Here is a 22,658-nt window from a genome sequence, read left to right on the forward strand (position 1 = left end):
ATATACATGTTTGTATGTTGATCACAAGTTCAATTGTCATACAATAAAGTAAAAAAAATAAATAATTGTGTATGGGCGGTGCTGAGCTGATTATGTGTGTCACTGACTTCCTGTACGTTGATTATAGAATACAATTATATACATTGTCAGAAACTACAAAATGTTGGTACAAGGTAATCCAGTTACATTAATATACAAATACCTTGTGATTGTCAAATGTTTTTCAACAACATCTTAACGAGTTTCTTTTTGGTTTTTTTTTAACTTGCGTTTAAGTTTTGCCACCGTGTGCGTGGCCACGCGACCTGTTGCCTAGCAACAATCACTGGCTCCCCACAAAGAGCAAACTTTAAGCACTGCGACAGAATTTATTTTGTTTTAATCTGGAGTATTGGCGAGAAAAAAAAGACACAAACCTACTTAGGGAGCCTGTATAACGTTGGTTCACTCGTATTGCACATGGATACCTGCGTATTTTCAACTTTGTAGAGGACATTAAAAAGTAATGTGGCTTGCGCCAAAGGTGAGTGTTGTTTTTAATTGGTCGTTTTGTTGTATCTGTCCATTCTTTATCTTTACCTAACATGTGCTTACTTCTCAATGGAGCTGCTTACGTTCATGTCAAATGTCAAATCTATATTTAATACATGATCTGGTTTACTCAAGGGGGAGATAACTTCTTTACCATTGCAATTAGTGTGGAGATCGAAGTTGGAAAAAAAAAAAAAAAACAATCTACAAATTTTCTAAGATTATGAAAACATATTTGTTATACTGCAATATGTGTTCTTAACGTTTCCGTTTTTTGTTTTTCTATATTTAAAATAATATTTGAAAGTAAATGTCAGTCTTAGTGGGGGGGAGTCACAAATGCCTGGCAGCAAAAAACGACAATTTTAAAAGTGATCTTTATCTGGATATGGATTTGGAAGTGGGCTGAAGCATGGGTCTGAATTTGGTATAGCATTTAAAATGTAAACATTCACTCCTGTTTTTATTGAACTGGATATGTGAAGAAAACGGTTTTTTGGGGGTTTTTTTTAACAACACTTAACATGTTTTGTATCAGACTGCAATACAGGACGATTTTCCAGTACAGAGTATTATTTGTGATATACAATGCTATATCTGACTGTCACACCACTTGATCATGTTTCTTGAGCATTTTCTTTGCCAAAATTACATATTAAAACTTTCCAGGTTATTTGTTGTCATGGCCACTCTATCAAAACTTTGTTTTATAGTATTAAAAAATAGTATTAAAAGTTGTTTCTTGTAGTTGTATGTTGAATTTATGTAATAGTAAAACAGGCACAAAAAAAAAGCATTAATAACTAGTTTCAACAAACTTGCACATCCTTGTTTAGTTGGGCTTTTTTTCTACAGTGCTTTGTACTGTCAATGCCATCAGCCAAAACAGATTTTGATATCCTATGCAGTAAGTTTTGGAGATGGTGACCCCAGGAGAGACAAACACAACAACCACCGTACTCCAACCTCATCCCCCCTCCAGGATGCTGTCTGAAGACGACACTGGCATGCCAAGTGGAAGAACACCTCATAAGAGGAATTTGTTCAAAAATGATCTGAAATACATTCTGGGCAAGGTAGAGTAACATGATGCAGAGCTTTGAGCATTCTCTCGTTTATTTCAAATCATTACATATGACTTCTCTTTGAACATTTTTTTTTTCCAGGGAGTTCTCGCTGAGAACAGCAGGCACTTCTTCTCTCACGGTCTCATACGCCTCCAGCATTTCACCTCGAACAGTCCCGTGCGTTTTCTTATGTATTCTGAAGATGGTGAAGCACTTATGAGTCTCCACTCAGACAACACAGTCTCCCTCTACAATGCCCGTGGCTACAAGAAGACTATTCCAGCTCACTTGCCTTTCTTGGGTTTGACTGCCACAAAGATCAATGGCTGTGTCGTAGGCTGGGGCCCCGGGGCCATCTTCACGCTCCTCGATAGTGAGTTACGACCGTTAGATGCTGCTCACAATGGCCTGGATATCCGCGTGTGTCAGGCTGCAGGGCAATCCACAGAGCTGGTGACTGCGGGCGAGGGGAACGTGTGTGTTTGGTCGGTGATGCTGATGAGGTGTAAGTTGAAGATACAGGACGGGCTGCAGCGGAGGATTCTCACTCATTTGTCACTGGCTCCTCCACGATCCGACAGGCACCACAGAGCCTTTGTTACTTGTGGAGAGACTGTGACTGTGGTCGACCTCGACTACGGAAAAGTTTTGACACATAGGTCTGAACAGTCAGGGTACGTATGGTTGCTTGTGATATCTCATTATAACATCCTCAACAGCAGTACAGTTCAATTTACCCATATCAACCTTCATTATGTTGTTAGTGCTGACGATATTGACGTTTTTAACATCAGACCAAAACATGACGAGTTGTAGTAAAGGCCTATAAAAATCCCTCATCAATCTGTTTGAAACAACTTTGACAGGAATAAACTCACCTGATGCATTTAAGTGGATGTTGGTTATTTTAAAGATATAATATGACTTTGGGGGCTTATCTGCTTACAGTGGTATCACTGCAATGGTGTACTGCTTTCAACTGGACTGTCTGATTATTGCATCCAAAGAGCTCCGCATGACAGTATGGAGCCCCGATTTGGAGCCACGAGGTGCTTTTTGTGGACTTAAGAGTAAGAGTTTGACCACATTATTATTATTATTATTATTATTGCTTCAGGCTGTTATGATCATAATTGCTTGCTTTCTGTGTGTCATTTTTTAAAATTCAGGTGTTGTGACTTCTCTGTTTTACTGCACTGAAATGAGCGCGCTGGTGTCTTCCTCAGAAGATTGTACAATTTGTTGCTGGAACATGAAGAAGTGGGATCTGATTGAATATATCCACACAGATCAGGATGCCCCTCCGCTGTACATCGGGGGCGCGAGAGGAGGAGATACCTTCTTCTCTTTCTCACACCGAGGGGTGGATATCTGGACCTTCAGGAGTTTGTACTCCCTTCATTGTCCACTCACAGAAGATATAGGTTCTCCTCTGAGACAGATCGTAGTTTCACCATTACCTCTTCCATATCCCACACGAGTCCTGTGTGTTAGTGGTGACTCTGATGTTACTATTGTGGCTGCAGAAACAGGGGCAGTGTTGACGTCTTTTAAGGCAGAGAACAAAATCTTGTGTGCCGACTACTGCCTGCACAAAGAGATACTGCTAGCCTTGACTGAGACAGGTACAGTACTTCAAGCTAACACACTAACTAATCCCATCACTTTGATGCAAGAGTGGAAAGGCATAGGCCAGAGACCGTGGCAGAGCAGGGGCTGTTTGAAAGAAAATGTTGATATCCCAGGCCCGGCATGCTGTCTTGTTCTCTACCGTAATGTGACAGACGCACAGAGAGCTTTGGATGAGTGGAGAAATTTACAAGTGTTGGGAGGTGGCAGTCACAGAAGCAATGCAGCGCTCCACAATGCTAAGAATAAGTGAGAATTTTATTTCAAAGTAAACAATTGCTGGTGCCTCTTTCTGCACATTGGTTTTAAACTTTTGTTTGAAACAGGTTTCTGATCATTCTTGGACACAGTCAAGGGTCTTTGAGTGTCCTGAAAGTGGATAGTGGAGACGTCATATGCAGGGTGCCGGCACATATGGGCCAGAAAGTCACCAGAGTGAAGGTGTACCCCGAGAACAGCTACCTCCTCTCCACAGGTACCAAACTTTTACTTCTGCTTTTCAGTGATGATTTGACAACTTTATCCTGTCTCATTTAGGTGAAGACCTGACTGTGGCAGTGTGGAAAGTAAGGCCCTTCATTGATGAGTGTCTCATGTTACTACTAAGTCTGCCTTGTGTGCAGCCTCAAGTCTACTTTGCAGCTCTGGGGTCCGAGATGGCCTTCACCTCTGAAGACCCCGACAGCTACTCCTACGTCTTGAAGCACTTCAGTTTACTCAGAAACAATCAGACCGATTCCCAGCCCAGGAAAGGACACTTAGACCACTTCACAGGTCGCTTAGACTGCTTGTTCGAAAAATCATTCATATGTCATGGATTGCAGTGTGTGAATGAGTTTGCATGGTCTACTTACAGGACTGTGTGTGGTTCCTGAGATGAAGGTGTTTGTTTCCAGCAGTTTGGATAAAACTCTCCGGATCTGGAATGAGAAGAATCAGGTCATCAGGTTGTAGGTTATTTCTTGTTCTGCAGATTTTAAGCAGATAAGAAAAGCTTCCTTTCAATCCAGTTGTTTTGTCAGACACTAACTTCACATATGATTTATTGGCGTCCCCAGGACTCTCCAGCTGAATGCAGTACCTGAATGTTTGGAGTACAGCGGGTTTGGAGGAGAACTTTTCCTGGGTGTTAAGGGGAACCTATGCAAGATAAACTGTGCACAATTCCTACCACGCAGTTACCAACAAATGGTTTGGTTTTAAAGCTGGCTTTGTGACTCCTATGGAAAATAATTTTGATTTATTTTCTAAAAATAATGCTATTTTTAAAATGTATTTCTTGAGGTCCCTAACACTGTCTGTCCTGCGCCGCCTCCTGATTTACCTATCCTCAACCAAAGAAAGTAGGTTCACAAATCATACATATAAGACAGACAAAGAAGCAATAGTGTGATGACAATAATTGTAATATAAACAGGACTTTGACTGCATCCATTGATGAACAAGGAGAATCACAAGCTGATAAACAGCCATCAACTGGAGACATGTGTCAAAAGAAGGTGTGTGTCAGACGGTAGAATTTGTGAGTGTGTTTCTTCCACACTGATTTCCTTCACACACTTGTCTTATACTATTTCCATGTCTCCTGTCAGGACAGCTTAATGACATCCAGTATGGACCTGGAAGCACTCCTGCAAGGCAAAGTGAAATGCAGCAAAAAAAAGCCACCAAGTACAAAACAAACCAGGAAAGAGGCTTTTGATCGCTACATGAAAATAATATATGGGCTAACACCAAATAACAAGGTTCGTCCCTCATCTAATGTCATATATTGTCTGGTTTCTTCCCACAGTCCTAAAGCATACATTTGCAATTGTGGCATCTTTAAAATAGCAACCATCATAACAAAATCTACACATTTCAAGCTATTTTGTATGTTAATAAATCTCAGTTGTCCGTTTAACTCAAATCTTTTTGATCATTTTGTATACATTTACATTTTCTTGAATATTGTGCATAATTGCTATTAAGCTCAGCCTAATGTTTTCTTCACAGATCCACTTGGAAGACATCCTTGAGCCAGGTATATTTTCATGTCACACCAAACCAAAGAGCTCCAGGCCCCTTAACCCTCCAAGGTTGAAAGTGGAAGCTTACTCTCCAGCTAAATCAAGCCTTCCTGAGACTGTCGAGCAAAAGAAGGTAAGAAATGTTTTTGATTATGCTTATTGTTTTAAATTCACCCGACTCTCAGAGGAATTGTAAAATTACTTTTACACGCAGTTGCTTTATTTACAATGCTAAGTAGGCCATGAAGGAAGGATTTGTCTGATTGTGCATTGCAGAAATCCACTCCATCAACCCTGAAGGATATCAAGCCTGTTGAGAAAGTGGAACTTGAAGAAAACAAACCTCAGCTTGCTGAAAAAAATGTTCCCACAATACCCATGATAACAGAACCCGTCATAACAGAGAAGGATGAGAAGGTAAGAGAATGTATCCTCTGAATTTTTGCAGAAGAGAGAAGACAATAAATCAACCATTTATATTTTTTGGGTGACCTCTTCCTACAGCCTCCAGAGAGGATTTGTAAAATAGAGCAACCCAAACCATCAACTCCAGTTTTTCATAGAACCCCGACACGAGCACCACCGAGGGAACCATCTCCAGAAGTGCCAGTGTTCCTGAAGCAGTTTGCAGGGATGGATTGGTTCATGGACTTGTATCCTGATAAAAAGGTGATCATTGCAAATCTGCTCTGTCACACACAGCAATAAAGAAGGTCCAAAATATGACTCTGAGGTGTCTGTTTTCAGAGTATCCCAAACACCATGTCCCCAGAGGACTTCTCCTTACAACTGCTGACCTATTTGCAGACCTGCAGTGTCTCGTCCAGAATGAAGATCCTGTCAGCACTGCAGGCGCTGCACAGCCACGGACTCGTTCAAAATGTAGAAAAGCTTTACCAGGGGCTCATTGACTGTGTGCAGAGACTTGCGAGACCTCATATGGTACTGTATGATCAGTTTTTTTTTTCTGTAGATACAGATTTAGCACTGGATTATGAGTGAAATCTTATTTCTTTGTGTGTTTGTTTAGTCACCTGTGGACCGAGCTGCTCTTATTAAAATGCTGAATCTGCTAGTTTCTCTGAAACCTCCAAGTTGTGAACTGATAAAACTGCTTTTAACTCTTCTAGCCAACAAAAATCTGGGCCTCCGGTGAGTTCATCACTGCTAAAACATGTTCCAGTATAACTTTGGAAACCTTGAATTTTTGGTGTAATTGTTGACTTTTGAGCTGGTATTGACCTGTGGACAGGGAGACTTTATTGCGCATGCTGAGAGAATTTGGTGTAGATGAGGCTGAAGAGTGGCTGTGGCCTGAGTTGGAGAGCTGGGAAGAAGAGCTGCACGAGCAGTCTGACACCTGGACGAGCCTTCATCGCCATGCAGATTCCTGGTTGGAGTTATGGATCTCCAAATACAAAGTACATAAGATGCATGTTACTTAAATTTGTATGTCATATGTTGCATAAGGAAAAGCACAGTATATATTTATTTGTTACTGTAGCCCTTCTTTAAAGTATATCTGAGTGTGACACAAGGACAGAACAGGTGTTTGAAAACGGTGAGGCTCTCGTTCCATGAATCAGCTCGCCACTGCTTCTGATGTCCTTTATTGTGACCTTAACTCCTCTAAATAGGAGTAGATGAGAGCTTGTCAGTGTTGTTGAAGGACTGCTCAGTGATTAACTACTTTTGCTTCCCCATTTCCATGCCACCAGGACCATAATCGGTATCCGTGCTTGAGAAGTACCGGAAATTGGAAACCTTTGACCGTGAACATGGTGGATGTGCTCAATCATTTCTGCGATGTGCAAAAAGAGCAGTCCAAAAAGGCGAGACATGTTGCACCTGCTTGTCAGAACAACACGGTGCTCATGCCTCTGTACGACTGGTATGTCACAATATTGCATATATAGTCATTTGTTTTTGGGATGCACATTTCTAAAAGTTGTATTTTTTTTTCTATTTGTGCAGTAGTTATAAACCAATCATTCGCCTTGGAGAGACATACACCATGGCTAGAATACGTAAGCCCGGTAAGAAGTCACTGCATTCTGACAAACGCTTTTGGTTAAACGTTGAAACTCACTGATGAAAAATAAATACCCAATGTGCTCCTTGTCATTCAGGTTTAAACCTTCCTCCTCTGCGAAATCGTCCATTCCTGATGCGCGTTCCCCCTCTCATCTCTTTCCCTCTGTCTCGTATCACGCTGAACCCATTTCACAACTACTCGGATGAGGACTGGCTGAAGGCCTCCGCTCAGCGCTACTTCAAACATCAGGAGTCTTTGGTAGAGTACAGATCATGACGAGAGAGGAATTCATTCCAACGGTGACGCTGTAGTTCAACAATGAATCATGGAACGTTGTTGCATGGCTGCTTTATTCTGTGACGGGCAGCATGTAATTGCATTTCTGTACACTTAAGGCTGATTTAGGTGCTCTCATGTCATGATGCTGGTGATCGAATACAGAAAGTCTATCTGTAAATATTCTAAACATTCACAAAACACTGATGAGAAAAGTTTAGAAAAGTGCATGAAAATAAAAAAAACACCATGAGTACAAAAACCATAGAAAGCTAAAAAGTGTGCAGTAACAATTTTTTCGTTTGAAGGAAACAGTTTAAGCAATTGTTCAGATGAAGATTTAAAAGCTGATCTGATCACAGCTTGTAGACAGAAAGTCTTAATAACAGTTTACATTAATAGTAAAGCATTAATCATTTCTTGTAAAAACAGCGGTTACTCCATTGCGACACAAGTGAAAAGTAATTCTATCCTAATAACTCCCTTGTCCTGTACATTTTTCTCTAGACAATAAATGACTTGGTGATTCTTCTCACTGCTGATGTTGACATTTTTACCACCATTTATAACAAACAAGAGACACCCTTACAGTACATTGACCTTTGGTGGCTGCATCTCACAATGACTTGTTTTTTTAGTAGCAAAAATGAATGAATGAAACATGTTAAAGACCAATGAATGCAGAGAAAAAGCAAAGCAATGTTATAAGCAACCAAAAATAATACAGTTTGACCGTCAGGGGGTATGACCGTTGCTGAAAAGCACCTTTGTTTTCCCTCTGACTTTGTTTAGTCCACTAAGTCTTTATCATAATTGAGCAGGTCGCAGGTCAGGAAGAGGTCTGACCGCCCGCTGTCCACCAGCACCCTTTTAAGCTGACTGCTGGTCAGGTTGATGTCTGTGTTGTCGTCCAGAGGCCAGTCCAACAGCTGAGCGCTGGAGGGCAGGTCAGGAAGGCCCGGCTGGTAGTCTTCCAGGGGGTTAGGATACAGCAGCTGACGCAAGGAGGGCATTCTCACAGCCATCCTCACCAGGTCCATGAGACCGGTCATAGAGAGCGGGTTGAGGGCCAGAGCCAAGCTCTTGAGGGCCCAGCAGCCTCCCAGCGAGGGCAGCAGGAGCCCCAGCAGGCCGTCCGTCAGGCCGCAGCCGCTTAAGGAGAGGTGATGCAGACTGCTGGAGGCCTGGGAGAGGAGGCGACGGATGGAGGGAAGGGTGCTTTCATCCAATCGGTTTTCACTCAGATCCAGCTGCTGCAGCGTGGAGGAATGATGGCTGGTGGAGAGGTACGCAAGGTCGACTGGACTCAGACTCAAGTAAGGCAGCTCCAATATCTCCAGAGGCTGAGGCAACGAGCTGTGACAGAAGAGAGGAGAGGAGAGGAGAGGAGAGGAGAGGAGAGGAGAGGAGAGGAGAGGAGAGGAGAGGAGAGGAGAGGAGAGGAGAGGAGAGGAGAGGAGAGGAGAGGAGAGGAGGAGAGGAGAGGAGAGGAGAGGAGAGGAGAGTCATTCGCCATTTAATTGCAAATGAACAATTATTAATTGAGATAAAGGGGCAGAGTATACAATTTAATCCTCTTTCTGCTCCCTTTCAGTCAAGAATTTGAAAAAACGTTTGTTCTGCATTGTGTAGACATTTTGTTTTCATTATTTTTTTTATAATGAATGGAATGAATAAAGTAAACTAAACTAAATCACTCAGTTATATAAAGTGAAGGTAAAATGCTGAACATGTCTGTCATACAAATGTTTTATTTATATTGTTTTATCTGTAATCATTGCCACCTGTTATTGCAATTGAAACAGCGGAGCAGCAAGTTCTTGAGAGCTTCTACTTGACGTACCTGAGCAGCACTCGCAGCTGGCCGGGCAGACGCAGTGCAGTCAGGCTGAGCCGCCGCAGTTCCTGCAGGTGTTTGAGACCCTGCGAGAGGTCCGTCAGTGCCTGCTCCTGACCAAGGTGGTCTCTGCGGAAGTCCAAGTTGCAGTAGTGCAGGCGGAGGGAGTTCAGGGCAGGGAAGGTGGAGAGCTGAGGCAGCAGTTCGGCAAGGCCGGCCACCCCGAGGTTGCTGTAGCGAATGTCCACGCCCAGGAGACCCCTCGGAGGCAGCAAGTCCAGCAGCGTCCTGATGCTCGACACTGAAATCTCCTCCACGCGCAGGTACCTGCACTGAAGCTTCAGAGGTCTTGCTGTGCCCAGGGCCACACGAACACGCTCCCAAGATCGGGCGTTGACAAACAGATCAGCTCTCACATGCACGAGAACATCAGTTTCTGTGTCCTGGCCGTCACTTTCTTTTTTACTGCCCCCTGAATCTGTCACTAATGCCTCTTTTTTATGTGCAGTCTCTATTCTCCTCCTGACTCCTTTCATGAGGTCCTCTTCACTTGTAGGCTCAGAACATTCAACCGTCTCGCTGTCATCACTATTTAGTTCGTTGTTTCTCTTCCTTTCTCTTTTTATATCACTTTGTCTTTCCAGCGCAGAGAAACGTTTTCTCTCTCGGTCTCCTTCTTTCCGCTGCGTCCTCTGTGCTCCAGCTCTGGCCTGAACCACCATGGTGCAGAGGGCTACAGTCAAGGACCAGCCTCCCATCGGGTCACCCATCCCGCCCTCATCTCCTTGGAGACCAGAGAGGTCCAGTATGTGCAGTGAACATCTTAACAGAAAGATAAACATGTTGCTGAAATGCCTGATTTACATTTATTTTTCCAGGGAGTAATTGATAGATGTTCAAGACAAGAAAAAAAAAAAATTGAGATTATACAATGGAGAGCTGAAAATAAATAAATAAATAAAAATAAATCCCAACAAATCCGTTGTTGTTACAACAGTATCTCAACTCTATAAGTGTGGACTCATAAAATGATTATTTCTGTCATTATGTGTAGGCAGTGAGGTGATGTGTCAACTGATCGCAATGTAACATATTTAGATAAATAAGAAGAAAGATAAGATGATTTTCAGAGCATTGGTTACACGAGGCCAGACAAATATTTTGGGGGTTATAGATTATGTCTACAATTTGTGCGATAAGAGTAGGCATGAAAACAGATCAACAACGAGAGAGGCTTGGGGTTCTATGATACAATATGTTACCTAAAGCTTTCGCGATCTTTTATGGTAAATCCATAAAAGAAATCTGCAAATTAAAAAGTAACACGCGTATTTACCTCAACCTATGTCTACATATGCATGTGTTCTTTATCCAGCCATATCTCTTTCGGTGATAGAAAGTGATCCTAACATGTACCAGTGCACTCTTAAAAAGCAAAACTACGTTTTAGACTGCAATCAACATTTTTAAATCCTTTAACTTCAAGTGAATCGTTTGCTTTTGTTCCTTTGGCATTGCTTCAGTTATTTATTATTACTATTTAGTACTTCAGGCTGTAATCCATCACTGCTCCTTACCTCTGATCCGACAGTCCCCTGACCACAGCGAGCAGCAGAGCCTGGATGCAGAGTCGGTTCGGTGCCGTTTGTCCCTGCTTCCTGCGTCCTCCGACGAGCAGCGTGCGCTCCGGCCACCGCTGCACCAGCTCTCCCACAGTCAGCGGTCTGCAGCTGGAGAAGGCGGCCTCCAGCAGCGGTCGGTACAGCTCCCTGGGCACCCACCGGAGCCAGCCGGGCGACGAGCTGTGGTCACTCACCACCTCCTTGGCGCAGAGGCTCACCAAGGACAGAACCATCGCAGACAGGGCTCGCTCTACAGTAAGAACACTTCTGAGAGTAAACAGCTGGCTCAGCTAGCTCCGCAGCTAAGGCAGCAACTTCGCGTGGTCCTATAAAGTCCCTCCAAAAATAATTTATAACATCATATGATAGCCGCCGGGATTATTAGCAGTAGTAACTTATGTGGCGACGACTAAAAGCTTTTCTCGGGTGAAATACTAACCGCTGACACATCTTGTTAGCTGACACTGAAGACGCTCTCAATGCATCAGGAGTGTTTACAATCTGGATTGACGCACGCAAGTGACGTGGCACGCACAAGTGAGACGTCACGAATGTGGAAGCCGAGCCAGCGTTGCCAGGTTGGGAAAATGTCAGCCCAAGAAAGCTCAGTTTGATATGTTGGAATGGGGAGAAAAAATGCGTCTTTTCCAGTTATTTGTCGGTGGGAATTGTAATTCTGAAATACAGTTGTTCATATATGAGAAGGAAAACAGTTATGGTTGGTTTTTGGTTGAATCAATTGCTTTTTTCATGCAGTTGTTAAGTTTTTGACATGGTCTTCATCACACATGACCATTTTATGATTTAACCGTGTATTTTCAGAGAGTTTGCGGCCTGGGCTTATGTATGTATGTATGTATGTATGTATGTATGTATGTATGTATGTATGTATGTATGTATGTATGTATGTATTTATTTATTTATTTAAGGTGCGCTTTGTGTTTGAGCTCGAAGCTGTCCATTCTGGCAACCCTGTGGTTCGCGCTCATTCATAGGTGCATAAAGAGCAGAGAGCTCTGAAAATGATGCTCCACGATGCTTCACAGCAGGGAGCTATTTAAAGATATTATACAAGAGATCCTTTGACTGCTGTGGGAAAAAAAACCCAGTGCACAGGCTTCACATTCAGTCATGTTTATATCAGAGATGTCGATGAAACACTGTCAGTGCCACCAACCAAGGTTGACCTTTACCTTTCAGCTCAATTCAACTGAAAACACCCTGACTTAGGTTTCACGTCGTTCAGATTGTAATCCTTCTGCCAAGAGTTCAGCCAGGAATTTTTTGTCTTTAGTGTATTGAACAGATCTCTTGATTTCACCCGTCTTCTCTCAGTGCATTTTGTTTTCCTGCAGAGGTGTTGAAAGCTGTGCCCGGAAAACTATTTGTCAAACGTGTGACGAAAGAACCTAGCAGTGAGGCACCGTATGCTGCTGCTGCTGCTGCTGCTGCTGCTGCTTCTGGAGCAATCATAATACATCACAGAGCGTGTGCTCATTAAACCAGTACAATCACAACAATGTACCTAAAAGTTGACTTATTGGAAAAGAAAAGCAGATTGAAACACACCATAGAGTCATTCTCTTATGAAATATGCAGTGAAGAATATTGGGATCATGTATTTTCAGCTGCAAGTGGAGTGCTACCGTGTGTCAAATGGTGCGTGTACACAAATAAAAGTTGCATATTATGACAGCTGTGTTTAAGCGAGGTATAAGCCAAATGTCCTTGGTGTGGTACCTTTGTAGTTTAATCTATCATGACAGGAAATTACATACTGCACATTCAGGAACTGTTCACTGTGAATAATTGCTGGTTCATTCCACTGATCATGCTTCACAGAGCAGCAGCTTTAATCTCCTCATATTGACTGTGACTGACTGAAGCAAGCTGAAGGGGCAAACAGATGGAAGAAAAGACAAATTGATAATGTAAAATGTGTTGCTGGTCTTCCTTTTCGGGGTTATTTAGGATATGCATGGACCTGCATATAGGGAGAAACTGACTGGTGTCCAACAGTCACATTAATGTACCTTTGGAATGCACCCTGAAACATGACGTCAAATTTAAACACACTTGATAAAAATGTACACTAGCGAACAAAAAAGGCAGAAATATCACGTTTAGTTTACGCTCCTCCTAGAACAAACCACTAGATGGCGATAATGGATAATTATACTTGTCTGAGGCCCAACTCCACAGAAAATACATCTTCCAGATCTCATTAATCTTCATCAGCAATAACAAGACAGATCTTCAGTGCATCTGTTACCTTACATGTGTTGTAAAGTTTTATGTAAACAGAATAATCGCCTTGCCTTCGTTTATCTTTAATGTTCCTTTCAGTACCTTTTTGGACTTGACTGGAACATTTTCCTGCTCTATTACCTGCTGCAAGATGCCTCTGCTACTTACATATGCCAAGCAGCAGCTGGTATGAATGAAAGTGGGAAACAATTGTAATTCGTGCCTGATCATTTCCTCACCTCTGCAGTGTTTCTGTTTGCAACTGTTGAGTTTGATTATGCGGATGATGAAGACGAATGCATAGACAATAAAATGATTCATAGCTTGTAAAGGGTTCACACTGTGCGCTGCTTGCTCAGGCTTTAAATACATTTCTGTGCTAAAATTGAGGCTTTGTGCGTACGCATGCACGCATGCACGCACGCACGCATGCACGCACACGGCAAAAAACATGCTATCACCTGCAGCTTTGTTTTCAGATCAGTGTTCATTTCATCACTCCTGTCTTTGTATGAACAGAATATGAATACATGGTCTGCTTTAACGCTGGTATGTTATGTTTTATAAGTAGAAACATTTTAAGAAGAGGAATAACTACAAAATCTGATCTGAAACCGTTGGGTCTACTTTAACCAACTCTAACCGTTTCACTAAGTGGGCTGATTGTGACAATTGACAAAATTGCTGTTTGTTGCTACATTTTTCAGCTTTCTATTATTAAAACTGCTTCCAGCTTCAGTAAAAAAAAAAAAAAAAAAGATATAAAGCTGATAAATAAATAATAACCAGCATGTCAAGAACAATGTCACCAAAATGCTCTTTGATTATAATTGGCATTATTACTTGTTTGGTTAAGGTCAGGATACGTTGTGTTTAAATACACAGTATCAGAAGCAGCTGCTTTCGCTCACTAAATACTTACACTTATCGTTTGGCGATGGTAGATACAGGTTGGTCCTACTTCACCATAATTATAGAACAGAGGTCAACCAATAACTGTCATTCAATTGGCTTGATGAACCTAAACATAAGATGGGGTTTTTTTCTGTACGCTACTGCATGAACACTTTTTAAAAACTAAAGCAGAAAAAGATATGACCGAGACAGGAAGCAGTGTAACAGATGAGAAATTCCCTGCAGTAAGTGTGATAAATGAACACTGTTAAAATTAAAAGTATAATATATTATAACCTAACTAATAACAGCAACATCTGCTGTGTTTTAATGCATCATTGTCCCCAATATAGATTTTGTACCTTTTAAACAAATGTTTATTGGGGTTTATCTTTCAAAACACATTCAACACGGTACAATAGTAAAGCACACGAACAACAAACTATGGATATACAAAATGCATTTCTCACATGAATCACTAATACATCACAGACAGGGTCCAGTATAGATGGGCCGTCATATGTACTTACATTCACACCTGCAGGAAAAGAAAAAGTCACCATGCAACCTGGACGACATGATGTCAGACTGTGGGAGGGGAGGAGAAAACTGACACATGCCCAGTAAGAACATGCATATTTTACACAGAAAGGCCCCAAAGCCCCATCAGAGACAATCTGTTTAGAAAGGTTTACAAAGTCAAAACATAAGACTATCCTGATAATATGATTTTCATATTGATAAACGCTAAACTATTCCATCCTATAGTTGTAAGTGAAGTGTTTTCAGTCCATTGACCATATTCTCATTATCCTCACAGTCAGCTTGAGTTGTTGCTTTACTGATTGTTTGGTACAATTTCTTCACTTGAGATCATTTTCCAAGCTATGCCTTGTCATTTTTTGATTTTGTTGGCTCATTGAAAAAAAAAAAAATAGTCGATTGTATGAAGTTCATGATGGATGGATTTTAGAGAAACTTGTCACCAGACATTTGCTGATTGCAAATTCCACAGTGCCAGGCACCAGGAAGAGCAAATCAAACATGACCACATCAGCCAATGACCCTGGAAACAACATTAAGGACTTTCCTTGCAAATCAACAAAACCAATAAATTAGTCTGTCACCTCAATGAACAACAAAAGATACAAAACATCATTAAGGTCAACTGCATCATACGTGCTGCCTCAGTTTATCTGTAACTACTCAGCCATGCACTTTCCAGCAGGTCAGAAGCCCTTTGCTCCCTGAGGCCTCTTCTTTCAGGAGAATATTCAGCTTTATTCTCAAACCGTAGTGCAGCTGACTGCACACATATTGAGTCTTTCAGCGTTTGTGGCTAATCTCGCTTAATTTAATTTGTCATTAAATTCTCCCTGCAGTCTTTAAATGTTCAAATAAAAGTATCTGAACTCAGAAGTCCAATCCAATATCTTGCTGATTGCCCCACCAGTCGGTCTGTCAGAATCATCACAGATATGCATTCCTATTAATGCTGACGTTCAATCTCTCCGCTCCGAGATGGTTGTGGTGCCCGGTCAGCTGATTAATTTGCAGAAAAAAATTCAATTTCCAAGATGGTGTTGTGCAGCCACTGCTCTCCTGACGTCCCCCCTGTCACATAAGTGTCAGTTTGAGCCTGTCTGCTTCTGCATTTGACAGTTTCATTTGCATTTTACCCGGATGCTTCATCAATGAATCATGACCTCCCTGAGTCTTCTATACCTCCAGTACATATAGAAGAGGTGCTTTCATCAGACATTCATGTGGATAAGATACTGTGTTCTATGTTCTATTTCTTTCCAGATTCTCATTTGAAACAGATGGGGTAAAACTGGCAATATTTAGTTTGATATTTAGCGTTTTCAGATGATATACACATTTAATTCTTCTGCTTCTCCAAAAGTTATTACAACTGTCAGAGCCAGAATCCCCATCTGTTTTGTCTTTAGTTTCCTCTGTTTGTGTAATATTTGAATTGCAGTCCAGGAAAAAGTGCCAAACATTTTGACTTACCACCAGCAGTACTGATTATAGTTCAGAACAAATGCTTAAACTTTCTGCTCCAGAACAAAATGAAGATGTCCCTCTCACAGCCTGCGAGCTAATTTAACCGTGAGAGTAATGTAAATAGCGAAAGCAATGTTAGCTTTCCTTTAAAAGACTCTTAATCTTGGCCAAAGTAGATGATGGATTGTACAAATTAGACTTATTTTCATTAAACTGGTTGAAAAGATTAGGGCGAAATGCCAATTAATTAAAGTTCCATACCATTTAATTAGACGAAGGGATTACAGGAGGTTGTCGACAGTCTGAGCTGACTTTGAGTGAATGGTAGAGTGCACCACAGGCAGAGTGACAGTCCATCACAGAACATGCAAAATCCACATGGGAGTGTGCTGCCTGGGGGTGGGGGTGAATATCATTTTATAAATGTCAAAACAATGAAAACTAGAACTGGCACTCGGTAGAGCGCAGACCTTCGCCGACGCCATATTTGTTTGTGGAACCGAGCGAGCATCGCGAACATGGTAGTTTGGTTGCACTTAAAATGCAGCTATTGAAAAGTAATATTTCTCGCTGCATCCACGTTTGCTGGTGAAAACAGGTCTTTTTGTGTGTTTGAAAACTCTTATATTCAATTTAATATTGTATTTGTATGTTTGTTTCATTCTTTCTTTTGTTCTTTAGCTTCGTTTTACTTTCTTTCTGACACATATGCTTCAAGTAATGCATGTTTTAATGTAACTGATCTATTAAGTAAAAAAATGACCTGTCCTCTCCTCTTTTAACTCTCACATGCTTCTCTTTGCACAATTTGCATGCATCTTTTCCCCCTTGAGTACAAACAAAGTCTAATATTTTCCTACTGAAAAAGTACTTTTATTTAACAGGGCTTTATTAACAATGTCCACTAAATGCTCTAATGGCACAAAGTTAGTTGATACCAGGTGGACTACATCAAAATTCCTCGTTATTTAACACTTACAAATTTGCATGAAAACAATCCTTTTTTAAAAATGAACTGTACATTTAGGGCAAAACAGTGGTTTTAATGATTAGCAATGATAGTTTAGAAAGTTTCTTTTCATGCCTGCATGGATTTTCTGGGGGTCATCTGATCCTTCCCACAACCCAAAATCATACATATGTTTATTACTGACTGAAAATCATTTGTGTATCTTTCTGTTTTAGTCTCTCTGCTATGGACCAGAGATCTAGCCAGAATGTAACCTGCCTTTTACCCGATCTCAGCTGGGATCCACCACTGTCTGCATAAAGCAGATCAATTATAACAAAGCTACTAGTCTTGACTCTTCTGTGCATTTATTTTTCAATTCATGTTTCAAAAAGGAACCGTTTCCTATATGCAGTGTTATCGTTTATTATTGATAATGGTCTAACTCTCAACCTGGCATTTAAAACTAGTCAAAAGTTTTTTTCTCGGTGGCCAGTGACCTTGAAAAGAACCATTATGAGAAGTGATGTATTGGCTTTGACAAGTTAAAAGCACAGAGTTCTGGTCAAGTGGAACGAGGTTGTCCGAGAGAGGAAACACTGTCCCTGTAAGAATCAGCTGGAAACTCCTTCAGGATGTCCTCTGAACTTCGTATGTGAAGGTCCCAGAGGTTCAGTAAATTCATGCATATTCATATTTGTCTTAATTTGTTTATGGTAGTATAAATAACTCATTAAAGTCAAGCCAACTTTTATTACTTTTCAAGGTGCCACTGTTTTTAAAAAGGAGCAAGTCAAGCTACAGTTTTATGCTTGAAAAAGAAATTGTCAAGTAAGGTTATAGAAATATCATATGAGACTGAGTTTTATTGCTTTCAGTCACCTTGATTACAAATATCCAAAGCCTCTCTGCCTTCATTTCATGACATCTTTAAAATCTCTGCATTTATTAAAAATCAAACATCCAGCTCATCATTCATGCACTCACGCACGCACACACGCACGCACACACACACACACACACGCACACACATGCACACGCCTGCTGTTATAATCTACAATTCTCTGAAAAGCAACAGTACAGAATATCAAAAATGTTTGAGCCATCATATTCTTTATTTTTAAGATTTAATGAAATACAACAAAAAAAAGCTAATTCATAAAAATTATTAATTCACAGTTAAGGTGTTAATACAAGTCAGATCTTTATCTTTTAGTGATAAAACATTCCCTCCTGTGTAACGAACCTTATTTTTCTTCCTCATTAATCAAGCTGCTATGATTCAGGAGATTTACTTTGAGGGTTAATGACCACCGGGAGAAAGGAACAATGTCTTTGCATTTTTGCAGAGCTGCTTATTCAAATCAAATGAGTGAGCTATTTGGTCAATTGTTGTAAGACAGATGCTTCAAGTTAGTGTCAAAATGTAAATACAATTTAACCGAATGCTAATTTTAAACAGAAAGCTTCTATTGAGCTTACAGGGATTACCTAACTATAGGCTATATATAATACACATACTTACCTATGCATGTTATACACTGACATGTACCTGCATATTCCGAACAGCAGTGCTTCAGAAGCAGAGCAGTTTTGCTTTCCATTAGTTTTCCTTGATTTATGTTTTTTCTGACATCTGGACAGTTGTCACCATGTATGATGTGATGTTGAATAATAAAGTTGTCAACACAATCCAAGGCAGTATGTATTTATTGGATCGGCCAAATGTGTTGACGTGTGGACTAGAGGATGAATGTGCAGTACATGGAAACACAATTTATTACAGGTCATCCAGTTTTTTGTACTTGCACTATATTTTGTGAGTGTTGATACTCCTATAACGATAAATCTGCAATATATTGTGCAACGGTAGTTCGAGGTCTTTATTTTTAGTTCATCCATCCATCCATTTTCTGCACCGGATTATCCGACAGTGTTTGGTTGTTTGGTTTGCAAGATGCACAAGTATTGTTTTATATGCTTGTAACCACAGATAAGGTGATCACGGCTGTCTGCTCTCTTCCCGTGATGAACTGTACAATAGTTAGTGCTTCAGAAAGGCACAATCATGTAGATGTTATAGATCACTCAAAATGAAAACAAACCAACTGGAGAACTCAATAGTTTTTATGCCAAAGTCACATGTGCACTAAACTCAGAACAAATCAGAATAATTGTGCAATAAGGTATAATAAGGATGATATTATGTTGTGTTTCGGCATGAATTGTGTTTAAAGATGCATACAACTCATATCATTTTATATTGTTTTTATACCCTTGGACCACAGGGACTGCACTTTCATTTTTATTGTACAATGAAAATAACTATGAAGTTTACTTCAGGGGCATTTTCAACCTCAGGATGTAACTTTCATGCAATGGAAGATTTTCATGTCTGCTTTCATGATCTTTACTTTTTAATATCCTGACAGACAACAATTTTCACAAAATTTGGCATAATGTCTTTTGAGTACTGTGAGGTGGCGGCATTGTGATGGCACAGGGATTTGAGGATGCTTCGGACTTGACTCAGGTGTTTAATGCAGTTGGATATTTTGGCTCATATTGTTCTTGTTAGGCTCATTTGTTACCTCTTTGACGGCTGATTTGTACACAATCGCATGTCTCACTGCTCAGCATGATGTTCGCCCTCAATGTGTGTTGATTGGAGGCTATGAGTGACACGTCCCCTACAGGTATGCTGTTAAGATTAGACCCCGCAGTTATGATTGCTTCACTCGGTGGTGAATCACTCGATCCACGCTGAAAGAAAATTAGCAGGTGCTGCAAATCATACAGCTCTGTGTGTGATTGTGAGGGCAGATCGACTGTGCTCGAAATACAAAGTGCTCTTTACTGTCAATATGTCGTAATTAAAAAATATTGGGGAATAAAGTTCTGAAGATGAATGACCAGGCAACATTTTATGAACGAATGCTTCCTTTGAAAAAAGTAGCTATCAGACCAGGTGATGAGTGGAGGTACGTCTGGGATTGTAAAAAAAAATCTCAGACTGTTCATCTTTCTGTTGGACTTCCTAATTGAAAACTTTGTCTTCAGGATAATTTCTCTGCAGTTGTTTTTAAAAACCTGAGATGTAATGGATTTGCTTGTGTGTGGAGGTAACCTCCCACTCACCATTACTCACACGAAAACATCAACACAGGGACAAAACTTTGAGGTTAAAGACAATCAGGCAGCTTACAAACACAACAGGATTTAATCACAACTTTGTTTTATTGTGTGTGTTACTGTGTGTGTGTGCGCGTGCACAATGGATTAGTTCAAGTCTTGATATATGAATTAAGATATGAATGATAGATTGTTGCAGTGATTGAAGCACCACCCAGGTGCTTCTAAAAAGAATTTGTTGATGTGCCAGCGATTTACTTTGACCTCTGTTTCATACACAGAGGTGAATTAAACTGAATCACAATAAGCACCAATAATAATTCAGCTGTGAAATGGAAGAGGAGCAAGCACATGCATCAAGTGCAGGGCAGTAGAAGACAGTTTCTCTTAGGAATACCATTTTAAACATCTCGTGAATTTACTGTATTACTAATTTCTATTTGAGGCAATGCTATTAATTTATTATTGCACAATAAACACAATTCAATCAAGCAATTTGTCCAATTTTCTCTTGAACTGAACTGCATTGTTTTGGTTGCTAATCTGAAAGTAACTGTGTCACTAAATATTTAGGATGTTTAATCTCCATCATCTCTTAGCTTTGTGGTGTTTTTTTTCTTGAGATTTTATGTTTTAGTCAATTGCATAAACATATATTGTTAGTGACATTGGGACACGTTTTTGTAACTTGCAACCAACACAACAGAGAAAGAGACGACTCTACTCTAACTGTGTCTATCAATGAGAAAAATAAAGAGTTATAATGAACCAGAAAAATCTCAATCATACCTGAGATTGTTGAGAACTCAAAGTAATATTTTTTTTGTTATCATTGAGTCATGGTATATTGTAAATAATAAATTACTAAACATCAGTGCACAATAGCAAATTTTACAAAACATTTTTATTGGTGTTTTCTTTATCAAATTGTGTCCTGCATTATAAGAAAATACTGTAATTCAAGAAAGTTACATGTCAGCAGCATGGTTGTTCTTGTCTTTTTCGTGAAATGCATATTTATGCCCATAAAAAGTAAATATGTTTAATGAAGTGGCATTTTTATTTACTGATCAGTGAACCCTTTTGCTGCCCATCTAACGTGGCGTGTTGCCAAACATATTAATGAACCTTTTCATCCATGCTGGCTTTGATTACTTTGTCATCTTGAACCAAATCTTAAAACTGAAATATGTCTCTGTTGTCATAATCCCGACACTTTCCAACAAGTTGCCAGCCTATGCACTGTGCACAGGCCTGTTCTGCATGCTTCTCCAGCAAGATGGACTCAAACTGCCAACAGGGGTCAATCTTTGCAAGATCTTTTGCTTGTTCCACTGGTCCCTTAACCCTCGTGGAGCCATCAAGCTCTGCTTTTTTCTCAAGGTTAATTTCATTTGAACTACAGCAGCTCTTGTAGTGGCTTGCTGCATGTCTCTTTAAAGACCCTGCCTTTTATTGATTGCTGTGAAATGAAATTATGCCTCACTTTAAAGTAGAGTCAAGCCCTGCTGGATGCACCTAATGGTACATCTATAGCGTTTCCTGCAATTTTCAACTCATCTCTTCACTCCCTTGTCATGGGTTTGATCCATCAGAGTGCAGTTTGTTAAAGCAAATGTATCTAACTCAATAGATAAAGCATGTGCCTTCTGGATTTGACCAAGTTTGAGCAATGGCACCAGGCAGATCAGCAACAAAATGGTTTTCTTTTTTTTTTTTTTTTATTTGTTTGGTTCATGGATCTTTAAATTAGTGAAGTTTTGTTATAGCTAGAACATTTGTATCCTTTGTTGTATTGAAGTTTCATTTGAATTTATAATGCTAAACATTATAGTGCATTTATTTAACACATATTCTTGTGGGTTTCAGCTATTTTTACAATTCTTGACAATTCTTTAATGCTGTGTTTAGTACTCTTTGGCATTTTAACAGGTTTGCCTTATTTATTTACTTATTTTCCTTTTTTTGCAAATAATCTAGTGTATTAATAAAAAACAAAAATAAGATTAAATAATTCAATAGCCAAAGTTTAGTGAAAGTGTCAGGGAGCCACTTGTCAGGGTCTGAAGAGCCAGCTATGCAGACCATCTGACTCAAGCTATTGAACTTTCTACTCAACTACCTGAAATGTAATTGTCATGTTTCACCATCTTGGGACAACCGAAAGATTTTGCCTGTTGAAAAATGTATTTCCTTGAAGTGACATGGCTACCTCCATTGACTAAGAGCCATAAAGGGTCATTTACTGCCTTTTACGACATGCCCAGCGCCTGAGTACACACACTGGATCAATCCAAGCTTGAGGTTAGCTGTAAGAGAGAGGAAAAGCTCTGCCGAGCCAGGAATTATTCTGTATCTCGTGACGGCAAAATGCTGAGCTTAAATATAAGGTGATTCATTTGAAGAACATCAGCCTGCTG

At 40.3% G+C, this 22,658-nt stretch overlaps 1 protein-coding gene across 1 annotated transcript; it reads right to left on the reverse strand.

Annotated features, from left to right (window-relative positions):
• Nucleotides 1-7,681: 7,681 nt before the first annotated feature.
• LOC308143779 (leucine-rich repeat-containing protein 14) lies at nt 7,682-11,337 on the reverse strand. Its single transcript, XM_080514696.1, has 3 exons — nt 10,962-11,337; nt 9,391-10,206; nt 7,682-8,903 (listed from the first exon to the last, which is right to left on the reverse strand). The coding sequence occupies exons 1-3, from the start codon at nt 11,237-11,239 to the stop codon at nt 8,336-8,338; spliced, it is 1,662 nt and encodes a 553-aa protein (XP_080370822.1). The 5' UTR covers nt 11,240-11,337; the 3' UTR covers nt 7,682-8,335.
• Between the last annotated feature and the right edge of the window lie 11,321 nt (nt 11,338-22,658).

The sequence above is a fragment of the Blennius ocellaris genome (genome assembly GCF_963422515.1).
Source record: "Blennius ocellaris genome assembly, chromosome: 19".
NCBI classification, from domain to species: Eukaryota; Metazoa; Chordata; class Actinopteri; order Blenniiformes; family Blenniidae; genus Blennius; species Blennius ocellaris.